At 42.9% G+C, this 18,530-nt stretch overlaps 1 protein-coding gene across 4 annotated transcripts in view; it reads left to right on the top strand.

Annotated features, from left to right (window-relative positions):
- Window positions 1–18,530, top strand: part of ABLIM3 (actin binding LIM protein family member 3) — a 345,645-nt gene that overhangs the window by 178,671 nt on the left and 148,444 nt on the right. For all 4 annotated transcript variants that reach the window (XM_068277143.1, XM_068277142.1, XM_068277140.1 and 1 more), the window contains exon 2: window positions 14,657–14,797. In XM_068277143.1, the coding sequence (XP_068133244.1) occupies window positions 14,657–14,797 (141 nt within the window). The remainder of the gene's footprint in view (window positions 1–14,656; window positions 14,798–18,530) is intronic.

The following is an 18,530-nucleotide window of genomic DNA, read 5'->3' as shown; positions in this document are numbered from 1 at the left end:
CTAATAATTTTAGCCATAGACCCTGAACAAGCCTGCAGATCAGATATCTGACAAATCTAACAGGATTAGCTGCATGCTTACTCAGGTGTGTGATTTAGACCTTACTGACCACAAAAATAAGCAGGACTGCCAGGCAACTGGTATTGTTTAAAAGGAAAATAGTATGGCAGCTTCCATAGGTCTTTTACATCGGGTTCCTTTTTAATGCAGTGATAAATGTTTGATTCAATAAATTAACCATAACGCCATTTCAGCACTTTACACGTGCAGTGGGAAAGTTACCAGAAGCAGAAGAAGATGTCAAAAGGATTTTTTTCCTCACATTTGTCAATTAATCTGGTAGAATGACAAACTAATAAAAAGTGCAAGAATGTATTGAAGACCGTTGATGTTCCAGCAGCAGACCATTATAACGTCACCTAGCCCATGGTCCACACATCTACCCTGTGTGCTTATTGCCTGTCTTGCTACTGTATATTTGCCTTGCTGCAATGTGGCCTTATTTCCCCAACTACTCCATACTGAAAACACAACTAGATCCACTGACCTGTGGCAAACTCACATACACTGTCGCCGCAAAGCAAGACTGATTGTGCTCTGGGCTTTGGCCATTTCTTCTGAGTATAGCAAATGATGTGAGCATACATTTATTATGTTTTTCAGCATCCAGTCCATGTCTCGTCTTGTTTGACAACTGTCTGTGCACTTTGTCTCTCTCCCTCACCGCCCCTTTTTGCTTTGTCCAATTTCTACTCGTGACTAATGAAGCACAGTTTAGCTTCACTGGACCTGAAAGATAATTGTTCTGTACTGTTGCCAGGAAAAGGGTTTTTACTCCAAGGACAGAATCGGGGAACTTGGGGAGCTGGTCTGTAGAATGAGGGCATTTGGTTAAAGTGGAGCACCAGTCAAAACATTCTTGCAGAGGGCAATATAATTAATGCTGTTTCCCATTGCGCGGTTTCGCTTACTTCCTCTTCTTGATGGCAGTCTCTGGGACAGGAAATAAGGGAAAGTACACTACTGAAAAAAAACTGTTTTTTTTTTTTTGTTATTCTGTCAAACAAGCTTTATTAACTAAGAGACACGTTTTATGTCTCTTTCTCACAATACTAAAAACACTGTTTCTGCAATGTTTCTCTCTCTCCCCAAATGAAAACCCAGGAAGTGAGAACATACAGTATCTCATAAATTAGACCCAGACAACAATAAAAACCTGAAAGGAGTATTATATAAAGGAGTACTTCTAACTACACAGCCAAGTAATGCTCCAGTCACACGGTGGAGAACAGAGGCTCTGTGCAGAAGCAAAAAAAGCCACACCACAATGTATACCTTTCACCTGAAATGATTTAACATGCAATGGGGCCCTTGGCAAGGTAGTAGGTTTGGGGGCCCCATTGTGGTCTTTTTGGTAAGCTGAAGTAGAGAGAGTTGAATCAAGGTGGCAGGTGGGCCCCTTGACACCCACTAGACCCCAGACACGTGCCTAGGTTGCCTTGTGGATGATAGTGCTCTGCTTTTCACCGCCTTAGTTAGTGTGACTTTTTTTTACTTTTTACCAGCACCATTTTGATGGTGAAGCATGTAGTCCACAGGATGTACGTACTATGCGGCCCGGGATGGGCTTTTGGCATGAAGAATGACAAACAAGAACTGTGGTTAAGTGAAAGCTAAGAGTTATTGCTAATGGATCTTTTTGTAGTTTCATGTATTTGTATATGTTGTATATTTGTTTAAAGAGAAACCATAACCAAGGATTGAACATCCCAATCAGTAGCTGATACCCCCTTTCCCATGAGAAATATTTTCCTTTTCACAAACAGATCATCAGGGGGCGCTGTATGGCTGATATTGTAGTGAAACCCCTCCCACAGTGATATCAGGACCATGGTTCTGACATAACACCGTGTGAGCCTTGTTTCATTGTGGGAAATGCTGTTTCCAACTGCCAAAAAGCAAGCAGCATCTCCTTCCACTGACATCACCTGCCAGCAGTAAAAATGTCACCATGTGATAAATATCAGAATATAAATTAGGGAGAGGAAAGATTTTACAATGGGCAAACACTGTCTAAATCTAAATACATAATTATTGTAAAAATGAAGCACTTTTTTATTACATTCTTTTCACTACACCACCTGCATCTATTAGCCTCTTATATACATTTTTTATATTGTGTTTGGAGCTGTGTATCTATCTGTTGTGCACCACTGTTTAATAGCATTTCAGTATCCTCCTTTGGTTAGTTATTTGTTTTCAAAACATTTTGATTGGAACGTATAGCAGTTTACAGTGTTATGCAATAAACAGTAGGGTATCACAAAACCTTCAATGTTCAATAAAGTATATAACCATTGAACGATAAAACAGTGTGCTCTACTCACCCAGCTTAGTACGATAGTGAGCAGAACAGACTACACCATCATATTAGAAAGTACATTACATAAAGTAGGTGAAATAATGAATAAAAGAGAGAATCAAATAGAAAACTAAATTGGCCTAAGTCAAGCCAAACAACCAGTACAGAACAGAAATAATCAGCATGACCAATACTTTTTAGGTTCTGAAGGCTCATACACACGCTTAACAAAAGTCTTCTAAATGCATGATTATCAAACAATTTGAAGAAGTTGGACAACTTTTGTTACGTAAAAGACGTGCAAATGACAAGGCGTTATCACTGATAAGAGGCGACCAACCACTGATAAGATGCAGCTCAAGTCAATCCAACTGTTGCATTGACTTGAGCTGCATCTTATCAGTCGTTGGTCGCCTCTTATCAGTGATAACGTCTTGTTGTTTGCACGTCTTTTACGTGACAAAAGTTGTCCAACAACTTCAAGTTGTTTGATAATCGTGCATTTAAAGGGATACTGTAGGGGGGTCAGGGGAAAAGGAGTTGAACTTACCCGGGGCTTCTAACGGTCCCCCGCAGACATCCTGTGGTGGCGCAGCCACTCACCGATGCTCCGGCCCCGCCTCTGGTTCACTTCTGGAATTTCAGACTTTAAAGTCTGAAAACCACTGCGCCTGCGTTGCCGTGTCCTCGATCCCGCTGATGTCATCAAGAGCGCACAGCACAGGCCCAGTATGGTCTGTGTCTGCGCAGTACACTCCTAGTGACATCAACTGGAGCGAGGACACGGACGTGCAGGCGCAGTGGTTTTCTGACTTTAAAGTCAGAAATTCCAGAAGTGAACTGGAGGCGGGGCCAGAGCATTGGGGAGTGGCTGCGCGGGCACAGAATGTCTGGGGGGGACCATTAGAAGCCCCGGGTAAGATCAGCTCATTTTCCACCGACCCCCCCCCCCCCCCCCCCCCCTACAGTATCCCATTAAAACACTTTTGTTGAGTGTGTGTATGAGCCTTGAAATTACTCTATTATCAATAAGGTGATAAGTGGATAAGAATAGAGTAATAGTAAAATGCTATGTATTTACTTTATGTCAGTACCATATGGCATGGGTTTAACAACTGGGTTTAATGTATAACGTTTACTTATAGCAAGCTAGCATGTGATTGAGTGTGTCAGTACGGTCACAAGAATGGAATGTTAGTTTTGTTTCGAACTGGCCCTTTTAGAAGCTAGTCTGAAAAATAAGACAAGACAGCACAATTAAAGACTAAAATCACATCTAGCTTACTTCCAGCACTGTAGGTCGCTTTATATGCAAAGAGATGCTTCAGTGGGTGGATTTAAATTGCACATGAAGGATATTTATAAAGCTGGTGCGGCTGATTAAACTGCATGTCTTTTGCAATGACGGGGAAAATTGTGCAAATCAGTGTTAGGTTTTTATACACAACATATGCTGATTGAGGACTGTAGGCCAGAAGCATGCTTAATGCAGACTGCATACTTACTGTCAGAAGAAATCTAGCCTCTGCCAGCAGCACAGAGTCTCGCTGTTCTATTTCCCTGCCACAAAAGGAATTATATACCGAAACTGTAATGGGAATCTTTGGTCATTTAAGTTTTTTGTTCTTTAATTTTTAGTAATGGCTGTTAAAAATAATATATTTATTTTTTTCAGTGCAGAGTAGTTTGAAATCTCACTAATATTGTAAATGCAAAAGTTTGGATGTTTGTTACTTAATCACGCAACAATGGCTGCACGGATGTGAATGAAATTTGGCACACACATATTACCTGGAATAACATATTGGATACTTTTTATCCCCATAACCAAAAAGTGGGCGGAGACAAATACACATTTCACTGGGAAAATGTAAACTGCAGCCATTTTTACACTGTTAATGGTAGGGGTCTCAAATTTTGCACAATTGGTCACTGGATGACCAACTATTCAGAAAAGTGGGGGGAGCCTACAAAAGCCAATCAAAATTCACCTATTGATTTTCAAGGAGAATATTTATTTGCTGCCATTCTTGCACTGTTAATGGCACAAGCCTCAAACATTGGGTGACTGGGGTTAAAATTCAGAAAGGGGTGTGGAGCCACAAACAGCCAATCAGATTTGTTAAATTTCAATGCAAATTGTTGATGCCAAGGACCGCAAAGCTCACAAACTAGGTCATGGAGTAATTGAGTAATTGTGTGGTAGGGTTAGAAAAAGTGGGTGGAGCCAACACCAGCCAAATACATGCCCGGGCAACGCTGGGCCATCAGCTAGCATTACATATAAATGCTTCACATTTACCTTTTATGTCCAGGAGATTGGTGCTTCTCAAGCAGTACAACAGCAGCTACTTGCTTTGAGGCAACCGGGCAAGGAAAGCGAAGAATACATATACAATTAATTGGTAGAAGCATTAGCAAGCTGCTAATATCTTTCTGATAGCAATCATTTATCTATTCTACAACTTCACACCGCTAGATATAAGGGTCCAGCAGAACTCTTGTTTAATGTCGCTTGTGCTGCTGTTGCCACTGTTGTTATGTATATAGTGCCTTTGGTAGCTTAAAATCTAAGGATTCTTTCATACTGTTCATTGCTTCTCAAAAGACTATTTAACTGCATCAGATCACTGCACAATTATATTTCAGTAGGGGCTTTTGCGGTGTGTGCACTGCCTGCAGTGTGTTACCAGGCAACGTGCGTAGGCCGGGGTCTGGTGCATGTATAGGTGTACAGACTGTATGCTGCACTGCATGTGTCACATAGTATTGAAAGCGACTTTTCATTACCAATTTGGTGTGATCTTATTTCTGTGGTTGTGCAACATACCGGATCTAGTGTAAAAGTAGCCTAAAGCTGTGGGGTACACAATGGCCCTTTCATCAGCTACTTTTCAAGGCTTATTTCCACTTTTCCAGGTGTGTGTAGTGTGATTTGCATGTTCACAGGTTTTCTCACAGAAAGTCTGTGATGTGATTCGTATTTTTCTATTGCCTTTCCTATTAAATGCATGCAGCCCAGACCATGCGTTTTCTTCCCTAACTATAGGAAAATGCAAACGCTGCAAGAAGCACTCATAATCCTGATCAGAACTGTGTTAGCTGGTGGAAACAGCCTAAACCATTTATTGCGGGGGGAGGTTTAAGTAATTTCTCACTATGCGTTTCGTCTTTCTAAGCCTTCATCAGGTGAGGACTCGCCTGATGAAGGCTTGGAAAGCCAAAATACGTTGTGACGTCACTGGTGGACGTTTACCAGGGTGCCGACCTGCACTCCCTCTTCTAACTGGGACCGACCACTACTGGCCATAGTGACGGGGACATGACTCGCCTTGTGATTCACCTAGGGTTGTTACCCTTGAGATGTGATTTTAACGTTTATGTCTAGTAAGTGCAATGATGTATTGCATGTGAATTAAAAAAAAAATTCTACCTACTTCACGATCCAGCACTTTTTCTCTTTTCCCTTATTGTGTCAAATTCCATCTGTATTCACAAGTTTTTTGTTACTGATAAGTTTTGAAGGGAAAAAAATCATGGGTATACATTACAAATATCATTCCTATTAAGTTCCCAGTCCAGTGACACTGCATGGAGTTTTTCAAGGACAGCTGAAGTGAGAGGGATTCATTTTCTGCTAGCTAGGATTGTTTTGGGTTTATTTTAAGATTGACAGGAAGTTAGCTCTCTGCAGGAAATGATACCCCAGAAACCACTTACCATAATTTAAAACCATATCATTTCTGATAATCTCCTGAAACCACTTCTTATCCACAGTGAGAATTGATTGTCTGATAACTGGAAGTGCATTTTTGGATGTTACAGTGTTTTCACCAGGGGATATTCCCATCTTCATGTAAGATGTGTCAGCAGCAGTGTGGCTGGAATTTATAGACAAGTGCTGACGGGTTGTGATCAGGGTAGGAAAGGGTAAAAAACAACAAAATAACTGACATTACCTTTATCATACACTCTTATGGCCCTAAAGGGAATAGCAGGTCAGGACAGAGAATGTATGGATGAAAAGCCAGGAGCGGCAGAGCAAGTCTGTGCAGTGTCTGAAAAGGTTATCCAGATAGAATACTAGTGAAGTGTTTGGATGTCAACCAATGTGATCATAAGCATGAATAGGCTGCTTTCACCCAGCTCATGCCCCCAGTTCTCCGTGCTAAAACTAATACATTCGAACCTCTGGGTGAACTGCACCTTGGCAGTCCGTAGTCTGGAATGTGGTGATGTATTTCTCTGGCTGGCCTTGTGCTGCTCAATCATTCTCACGTACTGAGCGGAGCAGGTGATTATTACTGTGAAATAGATCCGTAAGAGAGTCTCCAGACGTCCGTGTGCGGTGCAGGTGGATTCATCGCTGACATTTTCAAAGAGAAAAGTCAATTATTTTGACAAGAGAGCTTTACTGAAACCCATCAGACTGATACAAATGATGAAAATGTCACACGTTTGTGGGTCAAGTAATGAAGACACTAATGTATTTGGGAACCCATATAATTATTGTTATTTACTTATTACTACACTGTGTATCAAATAGGTGTGGATTACAAACTTGAGAACAATAAAAAAAAGAACTCGGCCCCAAAAAAGCATAAAACCGAAGGCGGCGGACGCAATGTGGATTTTTGCTGCTCAGACAATAATTTGGGCTGGCAGTTTAAATGCAATAGACCATATCCAATTCAAAGGATATTTATTACTTGGTTATCACATGAAGATTATCGGCAAATCCAATTGCCGACTTTACTCGAGTCAAGGTGGCGGCTTATTCTGGCGAATAGTAGCCATTTGTGTTGCTCCTATGTGCTGGGCACTGAGGAGTGAGAGTGTGTGCTGTAGAGCTGTCCTTCAGCACCACGGCACTGCTGCCTCGCTCCCCTGGGAAATAATCGAACTGCCGTCACTATCACCCACTGCCCACCACTAGAGCCACAAGGCTCACCAACACTCGCTGCTACATCCTGGCACTGTCGCTCCACCCAGACTTCGGCCTAACCGCTGGGCTACTGCTGCTGTAAAGTGAAAGTGATGGGGAGTGCCAGTGCCAGGGGGGCCCATCATGTAGCAGGTGGACATCAGGTGAGCTCCGAGTGCCTGTCGCTGAAGCGACGGCTAGGGATGAGTTTTAAAGGAGAAGACTAAAGAAAGAACTAAAAGGAGAAATACATGATCGAAGACAGATGAAAAAAAATAAAGTTGAAGTGAACTTTTTCTACTAAAAAAGTATAGGGTCAAACTTTATTATAAATTATTAAAGGATGCTCTAAGATTCCAATAAAATCCCCCCAGGACCTATCCTCTACCAGCTCATCCTAGGCATCGGAGGTTGGGAAGAGCCCTTTGTCAATGATATGAACAAGAGCTTTGTAGGAGAGGGGATCACTTTGTCACCCCTCTCTTACAGAGCACACCATATCATGTACTACGACACAGGTTTGCAAAAATGTTGTTTTTTTTTTCGAGAGCTGTCTTAGTCATTCCACCTATTCATAATGTTTTTAGGTGCGCTGAATCCAAAATGATCTCCATTTTATCATAGGACATCACGTTTCCTGACAATTTAGGTAACTGTTAAATAAGGCAATACCTCAAAATAAATGGAAATAGTTTTATTACAATTTTTTCATGAAAATCCTTTTTTGAACTGAAATGAGTTCACCTACACACTACTCGTATATAGAGATGCTAAAAGGAAACCAAGAGCCCAATAGTGTAGTATATTAACCTGTGAATGTTCGCTCCATGCCGATTGGCGTGAGCGGAGCGGCAGACACAGGACCACTCCACGCCAATTGGCGTGAAGTCCTGGGGGGGGGGGGGGGGTTTGCAGGATCAGCGTGCGCGAATCTCCACATGAATGACTCTGCTCTGCCATCAGTCTCCCAGCAGCGGTTGCCGCTAGGAGACTGTTAGACGGTGAAATCGCCATCTGTTTACACTGTACAGCACTGCGATCTACTGCATTGCTGTACTGGGGACAGGCGTGTGACAAGGCTCTCCTCATGGGTGGCAGAGAAGCGATCCATTCTCATAGGCTGAAGCCTATGACAGCCGATTGCGCTCATTGGCTGGCGGGGGGAGGAAGGGCTAAATGAATAATAAAATAAGCGAAATTTATTATAAAAATAAACAAAAATATTTGTAAAAAAATAAACAAACATTGGGGGAGCGATCACACCCCACCCACAGAGAGCTCTGTTGGTGGGAAGAAAAGGGGGGGGGGGGGGGGAATCACTTGTGTGCTGAGTTGTACGGCCCTGCAGTGAGCCCTTAAAGCTGCAGTGGCCTAATTTGTAAAAAAAAATGGCCTGATCACTAGGGAGGTTTAATACCGTGGTCCTTAAGTGGTTAAGCAGCAAGGTATATCAAAGTAGCAATATGTGAAAATACACAAACATGGGTCGCCTCAAAGGCAACTGCAGGTGGGAAGATTAGACCTGACCCCACTCAGGTTAAAAAGCCACACTCTGTGTACAGGAAAGGGGTAACACCCCTCCACCAAGGGTGGGCTGGGCAATAAACTTGTAGATAGGAACAGAGGCACCAAAAATAGGGTAAAATTTGTTAAAATGGTTTAAAAAGAGAAGGTAGTGGTGGACAAGCGCCTCAGGCACCCTGAGCCACTTAGCTCCTTCCCAAACCTGTTCTAGTTTTTTGTACTCCTGGTAATACCTGATGCAGCAGGATTGTGGCTGAGAAACGTGTTGCACTATTGTTGGTCTGAAATTGACAGTGTGTGTGTCTACTGAATGAGGTGGTAAGTCCAACACTCCCTCATCTTTTTAAACAGTTTTTAGCATAGTTTACCCTATTTTGGCGCCTCTGTTCCTATCTACAAGTTTATTGCCTAGCAAACACTAAACTTAATTCTTGTTCCCTGTGAGGCTCCTATTGATGCTGTGAGTAGCATCTGGAATGTCTCTCTGAAGTATCCAACAGTAGTCTGCCATCATTGTAATGCTCCATTTTCCGTGGTATCTTGTAGTGTCTTGATGGAATCGTACACCTTGTTCCTCACTCACGGCTCCCAAATTTTCAGGAAAGTAGTCAAGGTGTGACTGGAGGAAATGCACTTTCAAACTCATCAGGCAACCTAAAGCTTGAAATGCTTTCAGCATTTGTCCAACAATCCTTTTGTAGTGAGGATCTTTGTTATTGCCTAAAAATGTCTGTATGACTTCTTTAAATGCGATTTCTATCCACTGGATTCTTCAGGAAGGATTAAACCCTTCAACCATTAGAAGCACAGACTCAGGGATGAGGCTTAGACATACCGCATGGTGCTGAGTATCCCAGTATTCAGACATGTCACTCAGAGCGGCACTTGCATTCACCGCCTTTGTGTGTGTGTGTGTGGGGGGGGGGCAGAGATTGTTTCCCTGCGAAAAACAACAAAGGGCCAAGGTTAAAAATACATAATGTAAAATAAAATACAGAAAATTAAAACACTATATATAAATTTGAAGACAATTTTGCATTTTGTGGCAAGTCATGACATCTAGGAGTTTTTTCAATATTTTAGTTGTTTTCAGCACACCAAAATACATGGAAATTTTCTGGAAATAATCAAGCACACCTGTGTAATTGGCATGCCTCTCCACTACACCTTTTAACTTTCTTTAACACCTTCTCACCCATGCAAGCTAGTATAGCTAGGATGGCAGACTCACCCTGCATGGGGCTCAGCCATGCTAACCACACCAGTCTATGCATTAATGCTGTTTTCTACCGTAAGCACTTTTCTGTGTTTTGTACATCGATTGTAATCTACAAAAAAGTGCAAGGACACTGGCTCTATAATGCACGGTACATTCTGGCTACATGACTCCACTGGAGCGATCTGACTTGGCCTCATTGCAAACGTTGGTTCTGATGCATTTTTATAAACATTTGCACTTGTGTAGAAAGTATAGGAATTATTGCTTGCTATTTGCCTCAATCTTTACTTGGGAGGTTGTCAGATAATGATCAATGCCATGATAATTTGTTACAATATCTCTTGTGACAATTATTAGGGTGCTTATTATACATTTATCTAGGTTTCCTGTTTATGCTATTATGGTTTTTACATTGTTGTTCGCATATCTTTTTGTTTGAATGATGTAGTTCCCATGGCTGTTGTAATACAACAATCTGTTGATGTACGTTGTATTTAAATCCGTTTCAATTGAGACATATTAGTGTTTAAAAAAATCAATAATGCAGATATGCTGTATTATCAATCAAGGACCCATTTTAAGTACACTTAAAGTGAACCTTATTTGACATGATGAGATGGATATGTGAATGTACAGTGCGTAGCACAAAAATATGCTGTGTTGCTTTTCTTCTTTCTCTACCTGAAAACATTAATATTCACATCTGCAACTGTTTTTCTCAAGTTAGGACCAGTCAGACTATAGCTGTCCTTCACTGATGAGGAATCACAGCCATAAAATACTTTCCTGACACAGAACTGGTCTTCTGAGAGCAGTGAATAGATAAAAAGGGTCAATAGTTCATACATTTTAGCACTCTGAAACAGGGGCCAGACTGTTTCATTGAGCTGAGGCAAAACAATAAACCTATTAAAGTTTTTAAACATAACATAGAACTGTGGAATATCTAAAAGTAATTTTTCGGAGTAGGAACATAGATATAATTGTTTATCTCATCAGTGTATTTTCACTTTAAGTATCTGTACAGTACATTAACACTTAAATCTAAGTACAGATATTAGACTTCTGTCACTCATAACAATAATTTGTGAGCATTTTAGCATCCCATGTCTTCTGCCACTGAATATTTAGCAATATCTGTTAAGTTGGGTTTATTTGGAATACTGCTGTTGTATTCCTTCATTGGGACACTTCCTTCATGTCTGTACATTGGTTGCTGGCACGCAGTGAACCGGAAACACTGGTTGGTGATCATTTATAGATTGTAGTCTGTACGTAATGTTGCAGTGCAATGCCCCCCCCCCCCTACATAAACATACACAACAGATAAGTCTAGTCAGACCCCAGTTTATATGTCCATTCTTGCTGCTTCAGAGTAGCTCAGAGGATGAGGATTCTGTCTCACGGCTGCCATTCTCGGAGCAGCTGAGGCCAGGCATGATATGAAGACAGAGCTGCATCTGACTGTTAAATTATTCAACTCATCAAGCAACATTGTCAGTATATGACGGTGGGAAACAGTTTCCCAGTCTGGATTTGTAACTTCTGTAGTTCAACAACCATTTTTAGCCTAAGTAACTGTGAAAACGTACGATAGATTTTAGAATGAAGTATGACACGTCTGTAAATTGTGAGACATTTCATTATAAATGTATGTAGTCTGAAAACCAAGGGAAACTGTTCTTTGCATGTGTATCCCAACATCTGTTGGAATGATTTTTAAAACCAACATAAAGTGAAACAGTTAGTCAAAGCAACCAATCAAGTTTTAGCTGGTGAGTGAAACAAGGATTCTAACTGGTGGCTGAAAACATAACACAAGTTGTTTAGGCGGTACCTTTAATGACTAAGGGCTCATTTCCAGTGGCGTAGCTAAGGAGTTCTGGGCCCTGGTGAAAAATTTACATTGGGCCCCACCAAGCACTCTATACATAACAATTGATACGGCACACCAATATCTGCCAAGGACAACCACAGTGTCAGAGGTGCAAGAAGGGGATGGGGAACAGCTTGTTAACCTCCTTGTCGGTAACCCCGTGTGTGACACGGGGTAAGCCGCCGGAGGGTGCCGCTCAGGCCCTGCTGGGCCGATTTACATAATTTTTTTTTCAAACACGCAGCTAGCACTTTGCTAGCTGCGTGTTTGGTCTGATGACCGCCGATGCGCCTCATCCTGCCATGATACAGGCGCCCCCCCCCCCGCATACCCCTTGCGCAGCCTGGCCAATCGCCGCCAGGCTGCGCTATGGGGTAGATCGGGATTCCCTGTGACGTCACAACGTCGGCGACGTCTATGACGTCACTCCGTTCATCGCCATGGCGACGGGGGAAGCCCTCAAGGATATCCCGTTCAGAACGGGATTTCCTTATGGGCAAGCGGCGGCGATCGGCGAGTACGGGGGGACGCCGCAGGGAGGGGGGAAGCATTGTAGCTAGCGCTAGGCTAGCTACATGCTAAAAAAAAAAATTAAAAAGAAAACCCTCCCGCGGCCGCGCAGCCGCACATATCATACCGCCAGGGAGGTTAATGTTTACTACTAATAAAAGTACCTATACAAGTGATTATTACCAGCATAGGTCCAATAGAGAGCTAATGCTGTGGTTGAGGGTGAGCCACTCTGGCACAAGGACCCCGATGCGGTCGCTATCTCTGCACCCCGTATTGCTATGCCACTGCCCGGTTCCATACAGCGCGGGGCCCCGTGGGAGCGTCACTCCTGGCGGGGCTTGCGATCCCATTCATTATACTGAATGTGATCCCGGGCTGAAGCGGCCCAAAATACAGCAAACCATGCATGGTGATTCAGTGGTGAATCGCCGCACATGAATGGAAACGGCAGACGGTGCAGTCTATGCACTGTCTGATGTCCCTGCTTTTGAAAGCGCGCTTTATGGAAATGAGCCCTAACTGTACAAGATTTCTTTGTATGCTCTCAAAACTTTGTTTCATCTTCAGGCGTGATACAGAACTGGATCAGAACCATACAAAGGTAATTCCTTTCCATCTGTACAGTTCTGATCCAGTGCTGTATCACGCCTGAAGACGAAACATGGCTTTGAAAGCTTAGAATTCTAGTAAAGTCAGTCACTAAAAGTATCACCTAAACCACTTCTGTTATGTCTTCGGATTCTCTCCATGACGATCACCAGACCACACGTATTTGGTTGCCGTGAATTTAGCCCCTGCTTACCGATAGTGAGAGGCAGGGGTGCAGGGACAGTGGGAAAATCAGCAGTATGTCAGAAACCAACATCCACAAACACGATGTAGCTTTCCAATCGTGCAGTCCTGAAGTGGTTCATTTATGTCTTCTAATCTCCTTAGTTATCTTTATAATTACAAGCTGATGATATTATTTTAACTAATATTCCTTATCAATTCTGTTAGTAAATGTCAGATGTGGTTTTTGCAAACAGATAAGGATAAGTTATTTTTAGCCCCATATTCAGTATGTGTTTAACCTGACCTTTTAAAGGAAGTAAGAGGGATATGGAGGCTGCCATGTTTGTTTAAATAATACCAGTTGCCTTGCCTGGCAGCCCTGCAGGTGTGTTTGGCTGCAGCAATGTCTGAATCACACCAGACCAGAAACAAGCATGCAGCTAATCTAGCCTGATTTCACCCTCCCCCTTCCCCCCCCCCCAAAAAAAAAATAAAGTCTAGAAACACCTGATAAACCTGCATATGCTTGTTCAGCGTCTAAGGCTAAAAGTAGAGGCAGAGGATCATCAGGACAGCCAGGCAACTGGTATTGTAAAAGGAAATAATGATGGCAGCCTCCATGTACGTCTCACTTCAGTTGTCCTTTAAGGCTAGGTTCACAGTGGAAGTTGCACTGCGTTCCCTGTAACAGTAGGCACACAACACAATGGGAAACTGGTGCTGTACATTATTGTTACAATGCTGCATGCCATTATACAGCAATGCATCTGCCGCACTGTGAAAGTTTCATAGGAGGTGTATTGCCGCGTTACAAAACAGCCACAATGCCACACAGCAATGCACCACTGTAAATGTAGCCTTAAAGAATTCTGGGATGATGCAGAAGAAGAGTTGTTATGATTTCTAAACTGCACGTGAATTCCCTGTGGATTGGGAAGCATACACTGGTTCTTGGTTTTTCGACATCTTTGTAAGTTCTTTTATAGATAATGAGAATTGTATCATTTAAGACCTAAACTAACCTGCATTATGCTAGGCACACACGATGTGTTTTTTCAGCCGATTTTCCATTCGAATAATTTTCGATTTGTTTTTTCCAGTTGATTTCCCGCTCTATTCTCTTATCTTTTCTTATCAATTTCCATTCAGTTCTATGAGAAATCAAGCGGTGCAACGATCAAAAGTAATATCGGACATGACGTAAATTATCTATCGAACGCAAAAACGTATCATGTGTACCTAGCATTAGACTTAGCATCTCATGTGCCTAAGTGATCTAATCTCTTTCCAGTCATCACCAAAAAGTTAAATTTACAAGTAACAAACTCAAAACTACCCGTGTTGTTTAGCCTTAAGTGATGCCTTTTAGGGCTGTTTTAATTAAATGCACATGTTACTTCGGACAATGTGTATATCTACTGTATATAGTATTCACATACCAATCTTGTTCTTTATTCCCAACAGTGCCGTACCAACAGCACAACTCCTACAGCTCATCGGGGAGTGGCGGGCCTATCCAGTGCTACCGATGTGGAGAGACCTGTAAAGGAGAGGTCGTAAGAGTGCAAACCAATCATTTCCATATACGCTGCTTTACTTGCCAAGGTACCAAAAACATCCCTGTGTTTCTTTTTCACGTACACAGAATGAATGATTGAAGCATATGGTTGTGGTGCAAGACCCTTCCCAGCTAGTTTAAAGTGGCACTATAGTGAAAAAATGTTTAATTCATATTTACACATACATATAAGGTGTACATTTGTAAATGCACTATACGTTTTAGCACTTTTTAGCACTTTTGGAATAGTCCACCTCCTTATAGGGGATTCTCATTTTATATTCAAAGGCAATCCATGAATGGCGGTGACACAGTCGAACTGCCAGAATTGTGTGGGCACGAGTAGAGAGGCTGGACAGGCAGGGCCGGTTCGCCCATGAGGCGGGGTGAAACAAATGCCTCAGGTGGCACTTCTGGAGGTGCGGCACCCACCTGTCCGTGGGTGTGGGGGGCTGCCGACCTGGAGGGGTTAGTGGGCTGGAAGGTGGTATTGGGCAAAGCGGCAGGGAGGGGTGTCGGACCCCCCTCCCTCACCTGGGTCCCCAATCTGCGCTCCCCCACCAGTTTTAAAAAGTTAAGTAGCAGCCGCTACTAGTAAGAGGCAACGGGCGGGGATGACTCACCTCTTCCGCGTTCCAGCGTGCGCTCCACTGTCGTCACTTCCTGCAATGCCGTCCACTTACAATACAGTGGGCGGCATTGCAGAAAGTGACGACAGTGGAACGCACGCTGGAACGCAGAAGAGGTGAGTCATCCCCGCCCGTTGCCTCTTAACTTTTTAAAGCTGGAGGGGGAGCGCAGATCGGGGGACCCAGGCGAGGGAGGGGGGTTCCGGCCCCCCTCCCCGCCGCTTTGACCAATACCCCCTCCCTACCCGCTACCCCCTCCAGCTCGGCGGCCCCCCACCCACGGCTTGAGGGGGGGGGGCAAGTTTGCCTCAGGCAGCAAAAAGTCTAGGGCCGGCCCTGTGGACAGTATATTTATGTAGGTCCTCTCAGGAAATACTTATAAACCATTAAAATACATTTTAAGAATCCCCAGGAGGAGAGGGACCAATCCAAAGCCTGTCAGTAAGAGGTTCTGAGTTTTCAGATCATAATACCTAGTGTAAGTGACAGCTTCACAGGTAGTAAGGAACAATTATGGTACATTTACTCTGGGACATATGTATTTTACATTTTCCAGTTTTATGCCATGGTGTCCCTGTAACTGATGTACACTTTGATGGATTTTTTTCAAAATTTTAAATGTTATTGAGATCCACCTTTCCAGGATTTTTCCCAGACATGGCAGATGACTTGGAAATTAGCTTCCTTGAAACCATGACAACAGTGTGGCATTTGGTGCACAGAAAGCTCCCAGGTTTTGAATTCCTTGCTGCACAATGAATTAACTCCTAATAGGTTTTTGCAGTTTCACATTTCTGGTTAGCCAGTATAAACATCTAAGGGGCTCGTGGGTGTGGAATTATCGTTATACAGCTGGATTTGATTCTGTGCAGGCACTGCTATGTAAGTCCTACGTATTAGCTGAGGGAATTGCTTGACACAATCAAATAGAGATAGAAATACTACGAACAGGGGTAAGTGTATTGCCCTGATGTTTGTATAATCCTAGGCTAGCATAGAATGTGTTTCTTTCTTCTACAATAGCGGAGATTCCCTTCCATTGAGGAAATAGTAGAGTTTATCCAGCCTAAGAACCTGTCTGGTGTTCTTTATGAGCTCTTAAGCTGAATACTCACCTGATGGGTCAGGGAACCTCACAGCAATGCCACCTGATAAAGAGGGTTTCCTGATCAATCTTCCAACCCACTGGAACGCAACGTCAGGGGATGGCTTATGACACCAGCAAACCAGACGACGATTGCGGTACTCTGCACGGGAGTAGTCGGGGATCATAAAGGGACTCACAGTTGGGGAAAATAAAAAGCTTTTATACATATACCTGTGGCTTTCTCCAGCCCCATCCGCCGGGATCGCTCCCATGCCGCCGTCCTCCGCTGCCCGCAGCTTTGGGAACCGGGTCCCGTCACTGACGTCACTCGGAGCCAGTCTACGCAGGAGAAGTGCACCTTCTAGGTATCTCTCCTTCTAGGTATCTCTAGGTGTCTCTAAAGACACTCCCTGAAAAAGATTTATACAAAGATGCTGACCAGCTTCCTTGCTCACATTACACTTTTTTGGCAGTTGGATGGAGCCATTCACGTGCATTTTGAAAATAAAGGCATCCCTGTGTGAACCCACCATGAGGAGATGGGCTAGTCCAAAACCTTTTGGTTCTGTCAGATTTCTATTACTTACTGTAAGTGACAACAACATGGGGAAAAAAGTAATTTATGGCTCATTTTACTCTGGAAGAACCCCACTTCTTAATTGTATAAGCTTACATGTATTTTAAATTTTAAGTTTTCCCCGACAGAGGTCCTTTAAGGAGGAACTTGCAAATTTAACTTAATCCACCAAGACCCCCTTTCCCATGAGAAATCTTTACTTTTTCTCTAATAGTTTTTCTCTAATAGTCTTTGTGGCTGATATTGAAATGAAACTCCTCCCACACCGTGATGTCCTAGTCATGACCATGACAGTTTCCTGTCTGTGAACCTTGTGGCATTGTGGGAGAGAATTGCGGTTGCCAACTGCCAAGCGAGCTGTTTTATATAAAAAGCAACATACCACCTTTTAGCCAATCACCTTTTCAGTGGGCGTGTTTATAGATCATGGCAGTTGATGCTGTCAGTTTGCATGCCTTCCAGCAGTAAAGATGCTGACCTGCGGGATTCATGGTGAATCAAATAACATGAACAAAGTACATGGCGAGTATCAATCATTTCTTGATCCATTTTCTATTTTTAACTTCTCACCTTGCAATGTCTCTATTTATTTTTTCCTTCCTACCAATATCTATCAGTAAAGTTCATCATCTTTAATTCCTTCAGCATCCTCAGCAAATCTTGCTTACAGATGTTGGGTTGGAGGGAAAATAGAGAACTGTCAGTCACAACATCATTTTGAAATAATACCAATATAATTGGAGCGAGGATGCTTGGCCCAGCAAGGTTCCATGTGAAGTGGATGTTTACAATGCAATAAATTTAAACTACACAGTTGGCTTGCTGATAGTCCTTTCCTCTGCTGAAAGTGGGACTTGATGTTTACAGTGAGAGACAGCAGGATTCAAACTGGAGCTGGTGCAGGCATGTTTGAACTTGGCTCTGAACATCCATAACAAACCAAGCAGTAAATAAATACAAATACATTTTATATGTATTCGTTGTTTAATAAGGTATGACATTCAATGTAGTAAACACTTGCACAAAAAAACAGAGTGAAACCCATGGCAATAACATCACCATTTCATTATAACAAGTATTTCTGCAATAAGTGACTACACATTTCCAGACCCATTTTCCTTTTCATCAATGAACTGCTCTGTTTCTCCCTCCTCTATGTGAAGTGCCACTTTGCCCATCCTATCCCCACATGACATTCTTCTCCGTCTGTAGCCAACCCCACCGCACTTTCCCCTTACATGTTTTTAAATATGCTGTATGTGTTTATCTGTATCCTCTTTCTGCTGTATTCACTGCTCTCTTCTCATCTCCATGTGCCCCCTGATAACCCCCTCCCTTACTCCTGTGCAGAGTGCACAGTCACTGCTTCTCACCTCCATGTGCCCCCTGATAACCCCCTCCCTTACTTCTGTGCAGAGTGCACAGTCGCTGCTTCTCACCTGCATGTGCCTCCTGATAACCCCCTCCCTTACTTCTGTGCAGAGTGC

The sequence above is a fragment of the Hyperolius riggenbachi genome, chromosome 3, assembly GCF_040937935.1.
Source record: "Hyperolius riggenbachi isolate aHypRig1 chromosome 3, aHypRig1.pri, whole genome shotgun sequence".
Taxonomy (NCBI): Eukaryota; Metazoa; Chordata; class Amphibia; order Anura; family Hyperoliidae; genus Hyperolius; species Hyperolius riggenbachi.
The sequence above is the reverse complement of the archived record's forward strand: the minus strand, read 5'-3'. Positions and strand labels throughout refer to the sequence as shown.